The 20,197-nt window shown below is 27.6% G+C and overlaps 3 protein-coding genes across 5 annotated transcripts; all 3 read left to right on the forward strand.

The window, feature by feature from the left end:
* The first annotated feature begins 466 nt into the window (after positions 1–466).
* LOC145753468 (fibrinogen-like protein 1) lies at positions 467–6,253 on the forward strand. The gene is made up of 9 exons (XM_082569878.1): positions 467–548; positions 3,149–3,162; positions 3,268–3,454; positions 3,579–3,809; positions 4,212–4,306; positions 4,755–4,969; positions 5,390–5,592; positions 5,916–6,009; positions 6,115–6,253. The coding sequence occupies exons 1-9, from the start codon at positions 467–469 to the stop codon at positions 6,251–6,253; spliced, it is 1,260 nt and encodes a 419-aa protein (XP_082426004.1).
* Positions 6,254–7,006: 753 nt separating this feature from the next.
* On the forward strand, positions 7,007–7,739 carry LOC145753764 (histone H3.3A). Its single transcript, XM_082570212.1, has one exon. It carries the CDS (start codon positions 7,050–7,052, stop codon positions 7,458–7,460), a length of 411 nt encoding a protein of 136 aa, XP_082426338.1. The 5' UTR covers positions 7,007–7,049; the 3' UTR covers positions 7,461–7,739.
* A 61-nt stretch (positions 7,740–7,800) lies between these two features.
* LOC145753763 (rac GTPase-activating protein 1-like) lies at positions 7,801–19,942 on the forward strand. Of its 3 annotated transcripts, XM_082570209.1 has the most exons (18): positions 7,801–7,938; positions 8,042–8,136; positions 8,253–8,360; positions 8,514–8,617; positions 8,739–8,806; positions 9,084–9,193; positions 9,463–9,516; positions 9,766–9,840; positions 10,360–10,498; positions 10,862–10,947; positions 11,625–11,702; positions 12,382–12,519; positions 12,898–13,086; positions 13,434–13,547; positions 13,931–14,128; positions 14,479–14,635; positions 17,469–17,565; positions 17,842–19,172. In XM_082570209.1, exons 1-18 carry the CDS (start codon positions 7,827–7,829, stop codon positions 17,915–17,917), a joined length of 1,998 nt encoding a protein of 665 aa, XP_082426335.1. In that variant the 5' UTR covers positions 7,801–7,826; the 3' UTR covers positions 17,918–19,172. The 3 variants fall into 3 exon arrangements, with proteins under 3 accessions (XP_082426335.1, XP_082426336.1, XP_082426337.1); XM_082570210.1 differs by lacking the exons at positions 9,766–9,840; positions 17,842–19,172 and adding an exon at positions 19,456–19,942; XM_082570211.1 differs by lacking the exon at positions 9,766–9,840.
* Positions 19,943–20,197: the final 255 nt, after the last annotated feature.

Below are 20,197 nucleotides of genomic sequence, written 5' to 3' on the forward strand. Positions count from 1 at the left end.
TCTTCTCTTTTTTTGTTTACTAAGTACCCTTAAGAAAAATTAATTATAAAAAGTACAAGAAATACATTTCTTATTAGACTATTAATAGCATCGGACAGCATAAACAATTGCTGACAATATTTTAAATAGTGTACCAATTATAAATCATCGTTGTCTGTTAAAGTGCTTACGTGTTTACACCTTTACTTCTTTATTTTAAAAAAGTTGTGTTTGTTTTGTGTTGTGGCTAATTTAGAACAAAAAATTTTCTGTATATTTTTTGTGTTTTTCGATTTTATTTAAATAAGATATTGTAAAAAAATAAGCATTGGACTTTAAATTGAATATGTTATAACTGGAGGTCCTGTCAAGATATCATAGAGCTACCTGATGATAATATTCTGAAAGAAACATATATCTAAGTTCATGAAATTTAAAACGTTTTTAACACACGTTTACCAATGACTTTTCTGTGGTGAAAATTAAAATGGCTAAAGTCGTGCACCAAAAGATTTTTGAGTTAAACAACGAAGTTAACGAATCCATCAATAACGCTGTAATCGTTATGCGTAAAATATATAATAAAGTGGAGGCCACAGTAAAATCTTGTAGTTTAATAGCAACCGTTTTATTGGTAACTAGACATTTTGGCTCAATTTTTTTTTCACCCGACTAGTTAGCCATTAATCGCTTCGAAGCAGGTTAAATAATGAGCTTTGTCTGCTGGGGTATTTTTATTATTATGATTAAAAAAACTGTATATCATACCATTAACAACTTAAAAACCAACCAAAAACTTATTTTTGTTTGTTTATTAAAAATTAAAGATTAATATTAAGCTTTTAAATTATGCTAAATTTTGTATGATAATATCAATAACACAAAAAAAAGAAACAAAAAATTAATTTAAAAAAAAAATTTAATGGCTTATTTGTTTATTAAAATTTGTATAACGATAAAAGTCATTCAAAATTTAATTTAATGTTTATCATAATATAAATAATTTTAAAAATTTAATTTTGTCTAGTGTAAAATGTTACCTAATTACAAAAAGGCAAATGGAGAAAAAAGTTATATTTAACTAACTAGATGTTATTAAATAATGTTTAATGCATTTCTCTTATTTTATATATATATATTGATGTTTTTAAAATAATCGAAGGATTTTCGATAATATTTATTTATTGAGCTTTGTCTGCTGGGGTATTTTTATTAAAGCTTAAAGCAACTAATGGAGCAACCCATTAGTCGCTGCAGGTCTTTTAGGTGGTGCTTTAGTGTTTATTTTTAAATCGACAGCGTGTTGTCGTCAAAACACTACATTAGGTTCTAAAAGCACTTGATTAGCAGCTAAATTATCGAGCAATTATAATTAATACCATCCCAAACTACCAAAAAAACGTCGCCAGGAGAGATGACAGAGTAGCAGAGAAATTTGCTTGGCCGGATAATCATAAAAAATAAGAATTCCAATTATTTTAAAATACGCTTTATAAGTGACGTCACAAACTTGGGGTTTTGACGACTTACCTATCATGGCACTCCAATTTATTTTACATATTTTGTAAACAACAACGTTCCCAACAACAACATATCTTTAGAAAAGTGAAAAAAAATGTGAGAAAGTGGTCAAATGCAGGTGTAAACTTTGTATTTTCGTAATATACGCTATATAAGTGACGTCACAAATTAAGGGGTTTTGACATTTTACCTATCATGGCACTGCAATTTAATTTACATATTTTGTAAACAACAACGTATCCAACCACGACATATTATCAAAAAAGTGAACAAAATATGGGAAAGTGGTCAAATGCAGGTGTAAATTTTTTATTTTTGTAATTATACGCTATCTAAGTGACGTCACAAATTAAGGATTTTAACAATTTTTCTATCATGGCGGTTTAATTTTGTTTACATATTATGTGGATAACAAACATGCCCAATAACGACATACTTTCAAAAAAGTGAACAAAATATTAGAAAGTGATGTTAGTTTTTTTATTATATTTCAGTGTCTTACAAACCGTAATCTTTAAGTTGTAATAACTTTTGTTCTTGTAATTTAAGGTTTTCAACATTTTAGTATGTTGTTTATCATAATAAAGTGACGTGATGAAATATATTTTTTTATACTTTAATTATTACCAATACCTAATAACTAAGTGTTTGTTAATTAAAATTTAAACATTGGTATAAAGTATTTAAATTTAATAAAACTGTATATCATACCATTAACAACTTAAAAACAAACCAAAAACTTATTTTTGTTTGTTTATTAAAAATTAAAGATTAATATTAAGCTTTTAAATTATGCTAAATTTTGTATGATAATATCAATAACACAAAAAAAAGAAACAAAAAATTAATTTAAAAAAAAAATTTAATGGCTTATTTGTTTATTAAAATTTATATAACGATAAAAGTCATTCAAAATTTAATTTAATGTTTATCATAATATAAATAATTTTAAAAATTTAATTTTGTCTAGTGTAAAATGTTACCTAATTACAAAAAGGCAAATGGAGAAAAAAGTTATATTTAACTAACTAGATGTTATTAGGTAATGTTTAATGCATTTCTCTTATTTTATATATATTGATGTTTTTAAAATAATCGAAGGATTTTCGATAATATTTATTTATTAAATAAATTTAGATATAATTTTTTTATTAGAACTTTCATCGGACTGTTTTTTAAAAATTTATTATAAATTGGATATCAATAAAATCATCTAAAATTTAATTTAAATTTTATTATAAAATCAATGATTTGAAAACGGGTTAAAAACTATTTTTGTTTGTTTATTACAATTCAATTTTTGTTTGTTTTACGAATTTTTTTATATAGATTTATGTTTTTAAAAAATTCGAACGATTTTAAATCTTATATTATTTATCAAATAAACGGGGTTGTATTAAATAATCGTCGTATTGTGCAAAACAAATGCTCCATTGATAAGGTTTCTGACTTTAAGTACTTCAGTAAACAATTAGTTATGTGGTTACTGATAACTATCAAATTGTTAAACAAGGCCTGTTATAGAGTTTTTAAGTTAAGAGTGCATTTTTTTAGATAAGCAAAAGGGGTGATTATGTTAATATAATAAGAATTAAGATGCAGAAAATTATACTTTATTTTTTTCTTATTTTTTTTACAAAATTATCAGGACAACAAGATGAGGTAAAACTATTAATTTTATTTTTAATTATTTTATTATTTTATTTGAAATAAAAAAAACTCAGCTACATTAAGGGTTTTTGCTAAGCTCAGAATATTTTTATGTAGATGACATCATGTTGTCCTACGTCATGTCAAGTTGTTCACGAATTCGAAAAAGCAGAAATTAAAACGAACACGTTAATTTCTTATGTAACTGAAAATGCGACTTTAATTTGTGACATCACAAATCAACTTATACGTCGCAATCATGCATACGTTACAGCATTTGACGAAAAAATATCTGAATTAAGAAGTAACTTGTTAAGGTTTTAGTCTATTGTGTAAAACATCTCATGAGTAACTTTGATAACTTTTTTAAAATTTTTACAATACAAATTAAAAATTTACAATACAAATAAAAAATATTTAAAACTCAGGTAAAAAACAGTGGTTAAAAGATAAGGTAATACAACTAAAAAATGAAAAAAGAAATTTAAACCAAACAATGGCACGTAACCAAATCAAATACGAAACCCTTAGAATGAGTAAAGATATTAACAACAATCAAATTGCGGTGGCACGCAACAAACTGATTGCTTTAAAACAAAATTGTACAAATACAATAAAGCAACATATGCAATCTTGTCCTTATAACATCACTGGAAACGGTAAAGTTTATTTTCAGTAATTTAACCGACTGCTTGGTGTGGTGTAGTGTTTAACACACTTGGCTTCACTATCGGGTTCTGGGTTCGATCCATAGTACTACCATACCGACGATAAGCCAAGCACCATAAACAGTATAAACTTATTCTAAATCAATCACCTATCAGCAGATTAGTTTTTGTGCAATTATAGTAACATTTAAAGCTGCTACAGTCAACTTTAAGATTGGGTTAGCGTAACAAATGTTATTGTTTGGGCAAGGTCAGGGGGTCCGAGGAAAAATAAATACGAAAACTAAATAACTTTTTTTGTGTGTGTAAGTTAAGACAATAACAGACGTGTATTTAAATGTGTATTTAAAGCGACTTTTTGTTAGCAACTTAAAAAGTAGCATATGAATTTAGATTGTGCTGACATCTACTATAGAGGTGGAAACATAAGTGGAGTATACGTCATAAATATTGGAAGAATTTACAAACTAGTTTATTGTGACCAAGAGGTTGTTATGTTTTAATTCCGCGTTATGTTGTAGTGGGCAAATAATACCAGTAAATTAAAACTGACTAAGAAAACACGTGACACGGTCAGGGTAACGACTGATACTCTATGTAAAAGCTTTACACTAAATATTAAAACATAAATAATAAATAATATTTTACATCAACTATAGAGAATGAATAATAAAAAAATATGGTTTAAAATCGTTAAATTCTTTAAAATTTCCGTGATCTTTAAGTACAATTTACCACACTACATGATGTTCTGGGTTTAAATCCCACTGCTTTTATTATCAAATTAGTAGTAGGGCAACTATAATCAATAAAATTTCAAACTGCTAGCAATATTAATTCGAGACTGGGTAAAAGTATAACAAATATCACTCTATGTTTATACCGTGCATTGGACTTTCCACATAAAAAATAAATAAACAAACAATGTTAATTTAGACTGATGGTGGTGGTTGGACTTATATTCACCAGCACCACAACAACAAAGTTGACTTCAACAAGAACTGGACAGAATACCAATTGGGATTCGGCTTAGTGGATTGTAATCATTATCATGAAAATTTCTGGCTTGGCAACGAAGCAATTTACTTGCTAACTTCTGGTTCCCATTACCACATGAGGGTTGATGTAGAAGACTGGGAAAATACTAAAAGGTATAGAAATTTTTTTTTTGCCAAATAAAATCCTGTCGACAATTTGTTTGTGATATAAGTTTTTTTACATTCACTCTTAATGATGTAATCCTGTTGCGTGGGGCGCTTTGTTTAATTCATTGTTGGTTAAATAGTTTTTGGTAATATGATAAAAAGGTAATATAACAGATTACTGTCATATTACCAAAAACTATTTAACCAACAATGAATTAATTTTTAAACTTATACTTACTATACTTCTTTTCTAGAAAATTCTTTTTTATATTTCAATTTTCGACTTAAGTTGTAGTGAAAAGATGTTTTAAAAAATTTAATCATACTTTTGTAAGCAGCTTTTAGTTAGTCGGATACAATAAAATAAAACAGCATTTTAATTTTTTTTTAATAAATAAACTAAAATGCAAATTTAAATACATACAGGTATGCAAAATACACGCATTTTCGGGTTGGGTCTGCAGCGACATTTTACACTTTAACATTAAATGGGTATCATTCGGACCCATCCGGGGACATCGGAGACGGGTTTAGCGGATACAACTTTGGTGATCCGGGAGATGTTTTGATTACCAAACATAAAGGAATGCCGTTTTCGACATTTGATCAAGACAACGACAACTATCAAGGTTAAAAAAATAAAGTTATCTGTATTAAAAAAATTGACCATTTATTCTTTGTTCCTACAACAGTCTTGAGTTTCCCTTTTTTCTTTAATTTTTAAAAGTAAAACTGTTTTATCACCGAACACCGTTTTTTCAAATATACATTTAATAGAAAAAAATATTCCAAAAACGCCATTTTAACAACAATAAGACATCTAATAACCTCATTTTAACCTTAATTTCAGTAAAATGTGGTTTCAAAATTTTGGTTTATGGGTATTGTTTATTTGGTCAAAAAGTTTTCGGTAGTATGGCTTTCACAACAGTAAAACTAGCACATTTTGTAGGAAATTGTGCAAGTCACGCTGGAGGTGGTTGGTGGTATAATATTTGTTCTGCAATAAACTTGAACGGAGTAGTTTACAAGGGAGGATCATACGTGTAAGTTTTTACATTTATCCTCAATAAGTTACACTATTATAATACTTGTAAAGTTTTATATAAGAATATGTTTTTGCTACATATTAACTTAAAATACCATTTAAGGTCTGCGGATACACCACTTGGTATTGATAACGGGATGATTTGGGGCCCTTGGAAAGGTCTTTGGTACTCATTAAAAAAATCAAGCATGAAAATTCGCCCAGCTTTTTTTCTTGAGGAAAAGCGACGCCTTACTAGTTAAACTTTTAATTTTAATTTTAACGAAATTTTTTAAAGTGATTTTTTGTTTAATATATTATTTAATTAATTTGGACTAATCTGACAAAATTTGTTTGTTCATAGAAATCAAAAATATGCATTTTTTGTCTCTGACGTCACTAAAAAAGGCGCTCAAATCAATTTTTATAACGCCGACAATAAAATATAGTAAGCGCGCGCTACGTTTTTACGTGTTCGTATTTATTCGGGCATTATTGTAAAGGTTTGACAGTTTGAAGAGATTTTGTGTCGCTTTTTTTGATTATTAAAACAGTACACGTGGAGAAAAATTGTAAGTTGACGCAGCTTTAACTTAAGGTAAAAAAAATATTTTGATTTGACTAATTTTGTCGATTTTTCAGTTTATTTGTTATCAACGTCAGAAGTCTCCAAGTATTTGTAACTTTTTTAGACAGACTGACAGATGGCAATAGCCTTTTTTGGCGCCGCATCTTATCTGTCTCGTAATGAAATGCAGATGCTGAGATAAAATTTATATTATAAAGTTGTTTAGAAATATAAAAACAAGGGTTTTTGGGTTTTTACTGACAGGCTGATATTTAGACAATCATACATTTCAAACTGACAAATTGTTTGGTCTATCTGTCTGTCTGTCAGTCATGACAGTCACTACTGTTTGATTATTTTAAAGTTTGCATGCTTTTTTAAACATTTTTAAAAATTATATAATTATATTCCTTAAAAACCAACACTTTTAACTTATAACTGTCAGAAGCTGTCAAGTGTTAAGGTAAGTTTTAATTGAAGAATTTAAAAAAATGGCTCGAACAAAACAAACTGCTCGAAAATCAACTGGGGGTAAGGCTCCGAGAAAACAACTTGCCACTAAAGCAGCAAGAAAAAGTGCTCCTTCTACTGGTGGAGTAAAGAAACCTCATCGCTATCGACCTGGAACCGTTGCTCTTCGGGAAATTCGTCGTTACCAAAAATCCACTGAGCTTTTAATCAGAAAATTGCCATTTCAACGTTTGGTCAGAGAAATTGCTCAGGATTTTAAGACTGATTTACGCTTTCAAAGTGCAGCTATAGGTGCTTTGCAAGAGGCAAGTGAGGCATATTTAGTCGGGTTGTTTGAGGACACCAACTTGTGTGCTATTCATGCAAAAAGAGTCACTATCATGCCAAAAGATATTCAACTTGCTCGAAGAATACGTGGAGAACGTGCTTAAAACTTTAAAAAGTTGATTTTAAAACCAAGGTTTTATCAATTTTAGTGATTTAAATTTTGACTACCAGGCTATTGTTATTGTAAAAATGACTACGTATTGTTTAAAGATAGACTATAATACCACTCTAACCTTATTTCTTATAAATACATAAAATGAACTTTACTGAACTAAAAAATTCATTTAAAAGGCGATATTATAATAATTTTTGTAAAGTTTATATTTTATTGTTTTTAATGAAGTTTACTTTTATTTACTCCGGACTTAAGGTTTTATCTTTTTATGTTGTCGCTGATTCTATATTTCTTAAAATTTTAAACTGTACATAAATTATATATACAAATTTAGGTTTAGAAAATTTTTTTAAAAATGCCGCTGAGTGAAAATGATAAAAGATCATTTAACAAATTACCTCTAGTTACACAATTGGATGAATTGTTGAGGAGTTATAATATTCTGTTGGACACAGGCTGTGAAAAAGGTAATTTCATTTGGTTATTTTAGTTTAAATTATTTAAATTTACTTTTTCAATTACATTATACTTTTCAGTAACATTTTTAAAATTTTTTAATATTTTTTTAAGAGTTTCTGCAATTTGCAAAACATTTTGAAGATTGTCGTAAAAAGTGGAGTTTTTCGGAATCTGTATGTCGAGAATATTCTGAAAAATTAACAAAAGTAAAAGCTAACTAACATTGTTTAATTCTAAATTGGTATTAAAATAAATATGTTATATTGTTTGTTAAGCTTCTTTATTTGTAAGACTTTTTATTTTAAATTATTTTTTCGTTTAGTGTGAAGCGGAAAAGAATGCATTACTAATTAAACTAAAACATGCACGTCGGCAAATTGAAGTTGAGATGCAAGGCAGACACCAGGCCGAACAGGATCGCGATGAAATGGTAAACAATTTTATGTAACCTAACACTTTATATATACAAGTTTAAAATAAGAAATGTTATTCTTATTAGAGTGTACTATTTACAAAACTTTTTTATGGATGGTTGGTTATACATTTAAACTGTAATTTATATATATACCGTTTTTTAATTTAGGACCAGCAACTAATGTTAGTTCGTGAGCTTTTATTTAGTGACAACTCGCAGGCTGCCACACTTAGTGAGGAACAACAAAAAAAACTTGATTTTCTTAACGCAAGGTAACATTACATTTATAAAGACAAATATATATATACAATTAAAAAATCTTTTTATTATTTTAAAAATATTTGACTATTTGAGCAACAAAACAACCTTTTAATTTAAGAATTTTTTTTTTAGTCGATTTCAATCTCCAAGGCACGGAGCTCGCTGTGTACAAAGAAGATTGGATAGAATTGATGAAACAGGTTTGTTTTGGGTTATATTTTTGCAAAAAAGGCAACTTTACACTAGATGCAAACATGGCAGTTTTGCGTTTATTAATTAACTATGGCTTGGTGTATATACATCTTAATGCTGCTACAATAAAAAGCAGAATAGATTGAACTAATGACAAAATGTATTTTTAGTGTTTAGACATATACTTAAGAATAAATCGATTATATATTTAAACTGTCTGCATTAAACCAGTTGTCCGTTTATGATTTGTCTGATTGCAATAATTTTACCAATTAAACTTGCCAGGCTCAATGTTGTCTGACTACTCAGACATCTCATTTGATGTAACAGAGGATGATTTAGATGGATCGCTTCTCCGAAACGGAAAAAAGTGGAAGCGGGGAAGAGCTGCAAGGGTAAAAATGATTATGATAATCCAATATTGCGTCAAAATAGTACCTAATACTCCAAACTTATCCAAATTGACCTTTTTAAATTGCTTTCTCACTTGTGTCTACAAACAAACTCTTTTACTTTACATCTCTTTGACTTAAGGCTGAATGATTTAAAGGATTGTAAAGTACAAGTAATTCAAAATTATAAAACAGAATGTGTAAAAATAATGCAGCTTTTTATGTTTTTTGTTTAGGCCTATATAACTAATAAACTAAACTTTTATGTTTAGAGGGCATTTGGAGAACAGGATGAAATATTATCGAAACGATCAAGAAATGAAGTTGTAAGTTTTTTGCTTGCTTTTTAACATATTTTTTAATATTAAACAAGATTCCTTATTTTTAAATATCTTTGTTGTTGCTTGCGAGCTTGATTATAATTTTTAAACTACTTTTATATTATATTAACCTTTTCTATACATTTAAACAAAAACTAAAAAAAAAATTGCAATTTTTTTGGCATGCTTTAATGACATCACTACTTTATAACGTTATTGATAAATGACATCACAAACCAACACTCTTACATTTAGCCTGATGCAAGGGGGTTTCCTCATAACAGTGACAGTTACCATAATGCATTAGATGAAGATTGCAATTTTCAATTGGTTTGTTTTAAACTTTTTTATTCCAGCCACCTGGATTGCTATTCTTGCTTGTTGTTTAGTATTAACCACATTAACTTAAACTAGTTGATATTCAGTGCTACCATTTTATTTATCATAATATGACCACAGCTCTTAGCTAATATTTGCCTGCGATAATTTACATGCTTGCTACAGTTGGCACTTTTTGTTTATTTTAAAGGTCTATTAATTGAATATATATTCACATAGAATGTCCACTAAGCTTCATTATACAAATTAATAATGTAGCAATTTTCATGTTAAATCGAAAACCTATCTTTAAACTATAATAAACCTATTTAGCTTTTCCTATAAAAAAATTGTAATAAGGCTCTATAAGTCTTAATTTGGTAGTGTATTTAAAATAGTAATTTTAACTCACTTAGTAATAATTTCTATATGATAATAAAAATTCTTATAAGGTAATAAAAAAAAAAAATATATTTAAGTTGTTAAAAAATTTAAATTTTTAATACAATAAATATTTTCACATTTAAATAGGGAGCAAATGAATCGCTAAGATGCACAGTCCAAGGTCCAACAGTAATGTGCATTGAGAAATTGGATAGGAGTTTTAATCGGCCAAATCCCCATCAGGGAAGAAGAAGGCCATCCAGGGAACACAGAAGAAAGAGTGCTGGTAAGAAGAAATATTTTTTAGTTAATTTTTTTATTCTTGATATGGGAAGTCTAACTTCACTTTAAAGCAAAAAATAGATCTAGTTAGCTGTATTTTTTTCTAAATTTGGTTAAAAAAGCAGGAATTGCAGGGGTTGTAGTTCATAAGTTATTGGGGATTACATTTCTTTTTTACAAAATGGGAAGTATACCTGCATGACGTGAAAAAATTGAAAGAGCAGAATACTTTTTTCTTAGTCAAGAGCTGTTATCTAAACTAGATGAACAAAAAACAGTTTAACACAGCTTTGTTATCAGTCTATTGGCCTTTCTTTCAGTAAATTAATTTATTAGAAATGCTGACAGTTTTACAATAATTTATTAGCAACATCTGAATCTGAAAGTCAGAGTGAAGTGGAAAAATTTTGGCCACATCATCCCCCTACCTCCCAGCCACTAAAACAACCACAAGTAAGAACTATGAACATTGTTAATATATTATATTAAATTAAACATCATATTTTTCTAATGTTAAAAATAAATATGTAGTCTCACAATTTTGATTTTCCAGCTTGAGTTATAATTTGGTTTATACTTTGGCTAACTTGTAAGTAAATACCTAGTTAGTCTGTTTACGATAGTTAGTCTGTTTGATTTGTTTAGTTTTTCGAAGGGATACATATACATAGCTTATGTACCTTATTCAAATAGAATAAAAGTTAGTTATCATAAATGGTAAATAAAATGACCTAGTACACATAACTGTAAAGAAATAACACTTACCATATATACATAATGCACTTATTCTTATTACCATAAAACTTAGTTTATTGGGATCTCAAATCTATACAAAAACACTAAAAATAACTAAAAAAATCAAAAAACATAAAAAAATACAACAACATGTAATAAGCACATTCAGTACATTAAAATAAAAAAACTTTATGTTAGATTTGTTTGTAACAGATAATTTCGGTATGAATTTTATCATATTATGAATAACCATTTTGCAGAATAAGGATTTGACTAGAAAACCATATGCATAATGAAAGTTGTAGCGTAATTTATTTATTTAAATACTGACTTTAGATGGCTTACCATTCTAAATTTTATAATACTTTTATTTGTTAAATATTATTTTGTTTTAGACGCCGAATCGACCAATAGGAAAGCGACATAATTTACAGACGAAGCAATGTGTGATAATAAAAGAATATTGTAAACCTGTAAGTAAAGTATGCAAAAAATATTTTTACGAAGAATTTATTACTGTGCTTGCAAATATGTGAGAGCTATTAATAATATTTAATATTAATTATTAGTAATATCCCTAATACAAAATTTGCTAAACAGTTAATCAGGATTGGGGTATTTTTTTACCATACTAAAATATCTGGTAAACAGATTATATAGATTATAAAAGTTATGTAAATTATGAATATCGAAAAATGGAAGAATAAAATAAGGTTATATAAGTAATACTGATATTTTAGTAAACTGTTTTTATTTTAATAATCACTAGTTAATTGGCATTTTCCTTGTCATAATATGGTCACAGCTCCCAGCTAACTTTTGTCTGATGTTAATTTACCCATGTATATCTCTAAATCGACATTCAAATTTAAATATCGTTGTCAAATAGGCTTCATCATATATAAATTAATTTGGTTGTTAGGAATAGAGGTTGTTAGGTAATCATATTGGACTCGACATTGTTTGCCCCTGAGAATGGCGTTTATGATTAGCTTAAAAACATGTCACAACAACACACTGTTTTTTTCTAAATAAGATAAAAAAAACCTTACATCTTAGGGTGATACGATAAAAAATCATTAAACTAATGAACAGATGTAAAATATGACATTAACTTAAAAATTTTAACTTTAAAAACTATTTTATTTGAAGTGTGGAAAGCGAATTAATTTTGGCAAAAAAGCTTTGAAATGTCTAGATTGTGGAATTATTTTTCACCCTGAATGTGAAAATGAAGTAAAAAATTCTTCATGTGATCCTAAATCCCCATCTACTTCTAACAATGAAAAGGTTGGTTATTGCATCCATGAAATAATTTTAGTTAGTAGGGTACTTTTGATTTTTAATATTTAAGGACTCTCTAAAATTTTACTATTAGTTTGTTACTAAAAAATTGTAAAATTTAATCTAAACTATTTTTTTAATCTTTGTTAACACTTGTCTATTGCCAGCTTCACAGGCTGCATTTTAATTGTCGTAATATGGTAACATTCCAACTAATATGCTCATAATAGTTTACCAATGTTCCCCAATGGCCATTTTTTAAAAGCCTAAAAATTAGACAACCATTTTATAAATATTATTTGCTAGTATTATTAATATTTTTTACTAGGGGTTTACAGTTTATTTTTTTAAATGTTTTTATTTAAAAATTAAACTTTTTCGCAGAACACCATTCGTGATTTTCTTGCTTCGGATGAGTCACCCCAGATTCCCCCGATCATTTACCACACCGTGCAAGAGATAGAACGGAGAGGATTAAATGAGGCGGGATTATACAGGATTCCTGGAATGCTGAGAATCATAAAGGAACTGCGTGAGAAATTCAAGGGAAAAAATATCCCCAAACTGACAGAGGTGACATGGTTTAATATTTTGTTAAATCATCTATCATTTTTTAAATCTTGTTTATTTTTTGCCCAATTTTCTAAAAACTTTTATTGGCCGAATAGACATATACCTGTAAAACAACATTTGTTCAAAAATTTAACAGCATTTATCAAAGAAGAATTAAAAAAAAAAAAGGGTAGGGTTAATAAAAAGTGTCACAAAGTAAGCAAAAATTAAATTTTCAGGTATCTTTCAGTGAAACAGCCAATCTGTTAAATGGTTTTCATTCAGTTATATGTCAAAAATTACAAATCTAAGCTTAATGATTTAAACGCAATACAATTCTTTTTTTACTAATTTTATTTATTTTTAAGGTAACTGACATACATGCTTTATGTTCTCTTGTGAAAGACTTTTTAAGAGTGACTCTCACGGAACCGATTCTTACATTTAACCTCAGACCCTCCTTTATAGAAGCTGCTAAACAAGTAAAGTTTTTGCTAAATCTAATTAAAATATAAAAATTTTTGCTCTAAAAGTATGACTTACATAGCAAACTAGTCTAACTCTTAAAAATCTGTAAACACAACAAAACTTTGCAAACAAATTTGCTTACACCCTGATGAAGTCATACGGATGCAAGAACATTTTAATTACATTTTTATTTTTAATTAGTCACCCATTTAAATAGCCATACAATTTAAATAAATATACAAGAAAAAAATTTGCAGTTTTCTGGTTACACTAAGAACATTTCAAATAAATACATCAGATATCTACAAATTTTGTTGAGCTTTTTTTAAACTCAGTACAGTTAAATAAATATATTAAAAGGTCATTTTTTTAGTTCAAATAATTATTTTAAATCTAGGATGACGACTCAATGATGTACCGAGTATTGAGTGAACTGGAAGAACCCAACCGAGACACACTCATGTTTTTAATCCTTCACTTCCAGAGAGTTGTGGAGACCAAAGAGACAAGAATGACTGTAGAAGGTTTAAGTAAGGCGGTGGGGCCTTCCATTGTGGGGTTCGGGGCAATTGAGCCTTCGTTAAGTGACATGCAGGTTAGTAAAAATCGTATAAAAATTAAAAAAAAAATTTGATCACACAAAACAATAGGTGGTATTTATTGATGTTACTAAAAATAATTTCACCGAATGAACATGTTCTCAAAAATCAAAATTTTTTCAAAACATTTAACCAAAATTTATATTTATTTTTTTAAAATTAAATGGGATTTTCGAAAGGTAGGTCAGGGTATAAGGAAGTTAATAGAAATTGTGTTATCGTCAGAAAAAAATCTTTTTTATAGATCTAAATATTGCAAAATGTCAATTTAGAATAACGATTCAGTAACATAACAGTAATCTTTAAAACATCAAGAGACAAATATAAAAAAGTTTATTTTTATTAGAATGTAACTGGAGATCAGGAAATTGTTCTCACTAAACTTCTTCAACTTCCTTCCGGCTATTATGCTAAAAAGTTGACTAGTGCGACCAACAATAACCCACTGAATGTTCATTATAATGAAAATACTGCCATACCAGGGACCCCAGAATATAACCAACGTAAGTGTAAAATTTTCGTAAGTGTAAAAAGAGTTAAAAATATCTTTTGGTAAGGTGTTTAAAAAGTTTTTATTTATTTATTTTTTTTTTATCTTGACATTGCTTTGAAAATTTAAAAAATATTTAAATACAATTTGAATTAAATTATATAAGATTTAAAAAAAAAATCGATAAACCAAAAGGGAAGTTCACAACCTGTAGTCAATCATGCATTATTATGGTTCGAAATCTTAGATTTCGAAACATATTGTTATTGTCAGTATTATTTTTATTTTTCTTACTCATCCGAATTTTGATTCAAAATAACTTTTGATCTTGTGTATATAAAGTTCTGAAATTTTAGTATGTTGTTTATAAAAATATTGTGTTCTAATTCTCCTTTTTTTATAATGTAATTATTACTAATTACTAATTGCTTGTTTATTTATTAAAATTTAAAGATCGTTATTGGGTTTTCAAATTTTGGTTAGTTATATATCATAATATTATTAACTCAAAAAGGAAATAAAAATTTAATTTTTGTTTGTTTATTATAAGTAAATTCTTGTTTGTTTATGAAAAATTAAAGTTCGATATTAAGCATTCAAAATTTAGTATAATGTATTTTATAATATTAGTAATTGAAGTACATATTTAAAAGATAATTTTTGTTTGTTTATTATATTTAAATGCTTGTTTATTTATTAAAAATCAATAATCAATTTTAGGCATTCAAAACTTTGTCTAATGTATATTGTGATATCAACAACTTAAAACTGAGTTAAAAAATTACTTTTTGTTTGTTAAGTATATTTAATTACTTGTTTGTTGATTAAAAAATTAAAGATCGATATTTTAAAACTTTTAAAATAATTTTGTTATGAAATTTTCTTTTTATTAAGTTCATTTTATGCATAACTTTATTTATCACTTAAAATTTTGAAAATAATCAAATGATTTCGAACCATATTTCATTTATCAAATAAATCTAGTTGTACTTTTTTTTTATTATTGATATCTTGTTAGGGCAATTGTATTTAAAAACTCTCATCAGGGAACAAAATAACTGGTCGCTCCTTGCTGTAAACTTATTTTTTTTTAGCAAATTGATTTAACTAATATAAAACACCTGTGTATATTTATGTAATTTTTACGAACGATTGCGTGTAAGTTAACTTAACGGTTCCAAATTAATTTATTGCATCGGCATAATTCTGCATGTGTGAATGTAAGTTACCAAAGACCATAGGTGGGCACCGTTTCTTGAAAAATCAACTTCTATAATGGGTGTTCAGTTAATTAAATCGTGAACTTCTATAAAACTAAACCGTTACCTAACTATGAATGTATCGGAAGTTACCAAGAGCACTATAAGGACTATTGTCAGACTGTCGACTGTACTATCAAACTTTAAAGTTTTATTAATTAGGTATACTATTATGGCGCAATAAGAAGCAAATAAAATTAAACCAAATTGCGCCACATTCGTCACATTTTTAATTTGTTACGCCACTGTTTACGATGTAAATATACGAGTTATCTTTAAAAGGTTGTAACAATAGATACAATTTATAAAATTAACATGTCTATCTGCTTATTAAAGTCAAGTTTTAAGTAAACTTCTATATTATAACGACTAATTCGTTTTTGTAACGCATTTTTGTTCCAAAAGAAGGTTTTTTAAATCGTAAGATGTCAATGAACCACACAAAATTCGTATATTTAAGATATTTTGGTACTTACGTACTTTATCTAACGGAAGCACATCAATGTAACGAAAGTTAAAAGATCGTTTATGATTTTCAAAGTTAACTTAAAAGTTAAATTTTAACAAAAAAGTCAACTTCGGTAATCAACGATTAACGCATTAACGGTTTGTACCCACCCTTGTTACTAAAGGTGGTTTGTACCCACCTTTAATAACATTAACTTTCTATGATCGTAAACTTCATTCTCCAGTTTATTTAGTTATCGCCAATAAAGATTAGTTTAGTAAGCTTAGTATTATACTGTTTATAATGTCCCCAGTATCAGCAAAGTTATTTTCAGTTTTAAAATGAAAAAGGCAGTTTGATTTCACTTTTATTAAAACAATCATTGCGAAAAAGTAGATAAATTCAGCGTAATATAAAATGCATAAACAATCAAACCTTTCGTAGGTAGGAAAGTGATAGAGTCAAACAAAGTAGTGTGAAAAAGCATTGCAATTCCTTTTAGCACTAGGCAGCAAAGAAACTAAATACGCAATATACGTAGGGCCCTGTTGGATATTCTACTCTAATAAACTTATCACCAATAGCTAAATGATATATTTCGAAATATAACAAAAATGGAAAACTTTAAATAGCTATCAAATTTAAATGTGCATACTTTTTGGCAAAAAAGGAACTGCCCTTTAGTTTGTTTTCATCCTTATCGAACTTACACTTAGTCTTGGACTTTCTATGTTCTTTGAATAGCAAAATAGTTACTGAGATGTTACTGCAAATCTTTTTAACGAAATCCGAATTCCTAAAAATGCCATTTTACGACAGTAAGACACTCTCTATTAAGTACCTCTTGCTCTAACCTTGGGAAAAGTCCGCTTACTTCTAAAAAAAATCGTTTTTTTTTTTTGTGTTAGCATATAATTGTTCTGTTTAAAAATGCTTATTTTTCTATTTAAATTTCATAATTTGAGTATATCTAAAATAATATTTCTTATGGTTAATTCTTTTATCATAAATAGCAATTTTTTTTGACATCTACAGAAATTTTTAAAAAGTAACCTAATTTTTGCCAATGAAATATTTTTTTGTTATTTTATATAATTTTTCACATTTGTCTTTATAAAATGATCACTTTTTCATTTCAGCTTCGGATAGTTTGTTTGCACCAATTAGTTCTCCACGAAAAACTCCTTCAAGCAGTTCTTTAGCGGAACGTGCAAAGAAATATCTCGGTGGAACTCCGTAAGTTGAATTGTTTAATTTTTTAATATGATATTGCTTTTTAATCACCACTGCTCAATTGTAACGCTCATAACCTCTAAACACTTACATTGCCATAAGTAAATAATAAATAGCCCACCTGTATCTCCGAAGAGCCATAGTGCACCAAGTGGTTAATGGACACAACAAAGCGTAAATTCCGCTGGCCTTTAATAATATGTCCATATTATTTTTTAAATTGCAAAACACGAGTTAGTTATGTATTCTCATTAAACGATTTTGTTAAAAACTTGTTAGAAAGGCTGCAAGTACGAGCAAGAAGACTAAGGTTCGGCGCTCGCCAATGACAACACTTTTTGGCCCAGTTGTTTAATGTGAAATTTTATATCAAAACATGCAAAATTTTATGCCAAAAAAAATCACCAAAATTTATGATTCAAATCTTTATATTTCGTCGATAATTTAAGTTTAAAAATCAATTTTTAAAAGATTTTTTTAAACGCGAAATGACGTTACTCTAGAAGATTATGACGTAACAATTGTAAAAACGCTGCTTGAACATACGCTTTGGCAATGTTTTTTTTCGCGCTTTGTAGTTTTGTAATAAATTTATTTTGATATAAAGTTTATTTTAGTTTAATTTGAATTTTTTTTTTTGATAAAACAAATGTAAGCAGTACGTTAGAATTGCTAAAAAAGAAATCGGATTGTTAAATCTTAAGCTAGTGAGCGCATACGCGACTTTGTTTTTTTGGGTAGGCCAAGCAGTACGGATGAAAGGCAAAATTAAGCAGTAAATAAACTAAATGTATAACTTTTAAATGTTTTTTTCGTCATGTAAGTACTCTTATCAGTATTATAACTCGTAGACGGTAGTAACTTAAACTCTTGAAATGCCGGTTAGTCCGCAACCTTTCTTTGGCTATTTAAGTGAAATTGTAAAATCGTCTCAGGGAACGAAATAACGGGTCGCTATTCGCAAAAAGCGAATCGTTTTTTAAAATTAGCGAATCATTTTTCACAAATATATTAGAATTAGCGAATCAACCAAAAAAGTTCAACCGACATTAAAACTTTCGTGTATATTTGTGTATTTTTTCAATTTATTTTTACCGGTTCCACACATTTATAATTACGTCAATATAATTCTGCGTAAATGTAGGTTACTACAGGGATCTCACAATGCGTATTTTTCACTCTCGCATTTTGTTTAGTTAAGTAGTTGCCCAATTTTTTATATACATAACAGTCTTGATGTGTTGTTTTTTGTGCAAAAAATAATTAACGATTGTTTAACAATACGTTACATTTTAAAAATGCCACGCAACGCGTCAAGCTTTATTAAAAAACAAAGATTATGACTTGGACCTAACTATTGCTCTAAAAATGCGACCTTCTTTTTAGCGAATCGTTTTTTAATCGTTAATTCGTACCCTGCGTCTAATTTTACTTTAAAACAGTCAGAAACTTAACGTCATTTGGCCTATTTAGGACAATTTATGAACAATTAGATAATAGAACCCGTAAATATTTTTAAACCTTAATACTATTACTAATCTCACTTTTGATAAAATTTAAAACATTATGTAATTTGATTGTGACGTCATAATCTACTAGAGTAACGTCAATTCGCGTTTTTATGAAAATAAAGTTTCAAATAAAGATTGTAGACTGAAAATACTACTAAAATTAATAAAATTTAAAATATAATCTTACAACAACAAAATATATATATATTAATTAAAGTTTTTTTTTTCTTCTTACCTTTAATATTTTAATATTATTTTATTGCAAATTTGCAAAAAAAAGTCTTTAAACTAGAAAATGTTTTCTTAATTTTTAGATGGTGTTTACATTCTATTTTGCATGATCTAACTTTTAACTTTTACTAACACTTTATTGCATGTTTAGCTTTGGACGAGGAAAACAGAGAAAGGATTCCTATTTTGCTTCACCCAGTCTTAATTAATCTTAGTGCATAATTTTAGGTCAAAGTCATTTTTTGTTTTAAATATACATAAATAATTTATGTTTCTTATAGCTTTTTGATAATTTGTTAAATTTTTTTTGTTAAGTATAAAATTTAAAGGAAAACTACCTTAACAACTTGCATGTAATATTTTACCAAATTTTTTATTTAAAGCAAAAGCTAAATATTTTGTATCGTTTATGGTAGGTTTAAATAATCTGAAGGTAACGTAAAATATTTTTATCTTATTGTATATAATTAAATATTAACAATTCTTGTTATTTAGTTGTTGTATTTTTATTATGCTTTAATGTTAAATGTAGGTTTTTATTAGCTGCCAATAAGTGTAAGTAAAAATGTCATTTATTGTCTTAAATTGAACTTTTGGCTTTTCGTTTAAGCCAAGTTGTTTGCTTGTGTGGAAATAAAAGTGTGACCATTGCTACAAGTTTGATTTTGGTCGATTTCGTATTTTTTTGTAAATCTTAATTCTTGATGATGGAAAGGCCTACTTCTAAAGTAACATTTGTTAGCCGATTTGGGCTCAAGTTGCGATAAGAATTTTATTACTTAAATTGCCCCCTAATTGGTTTTGGGCTTGGCAAAGGTTTGTCTTATTTATATTACCTGGGACGTAACGATATAACTATAAATTAGTCCTATAAATGTAGTTCAAAATAAAAT

Source organism: Corella eumyota, chromosome 5 (genome assembly GCF_963082875.1).
Source record: "Corella eumyota chromosome 5, kaCorEumy4.1, whole genome shotgun sequence".
NCBI classification, from domain to species: Eukaryota; Metazoa; Chordata; class Ascidiacea; order Phlebobranchia; family Corellidae; genus Corella; species Corella eumyota.

Bases quoted from the DNA above. Each gene is read 5' to 3' on its own strand.
- LOC145753468 (XM_082569878.1), top strand. From the start codon at position 467: ATGGCTAAAGTCGTGCACCAAAAGATTTTTGAGTTAAACAACGAAGTT. The intron at 3,810-4,211 runs GTAAAGTTTATT...ATATGAATTTAG, and splicing joins TTATAACATCACTGGAAACG to ATTGTGCTGACATCTACTAT. The intron at 4,307-4,754 runs GTTGTTATGTTT...ATGTTAATTTAG, and splicing joins TAGTTTATTGTGACCAAGAG to ACTGATGGTGGTGGTTGGAC.
- LOC145753763 (XM_082570209.1), top strand. From the start codon at position 7,827: ATGCCGCTGAGTGAAAATGATAAAAGATCATTTAACAAATTACCTCTA. The intron at 8,807-9,083 runs GTTTGTTTTGGG...TAAACTTGCCAG, and splicing joins GGATAGAATTGATGAAACAG to GCTCAATGTTGTCTGACTAC. The intron at 9,517-9,765 runs GTAAGTTTTTTG...TCTTACATTTAG, and splicing joins AACGATCAAGAAATGAAGTT to CCTGATGCAAGGGGGTTTCC.
- LOC145753764 (XM_082570212.1), top strand. From the start codon at position 7,050: ATGGCTCGAACAAAACAAACTGCTCGAAAATCAACTGGGGGTAAGGCT.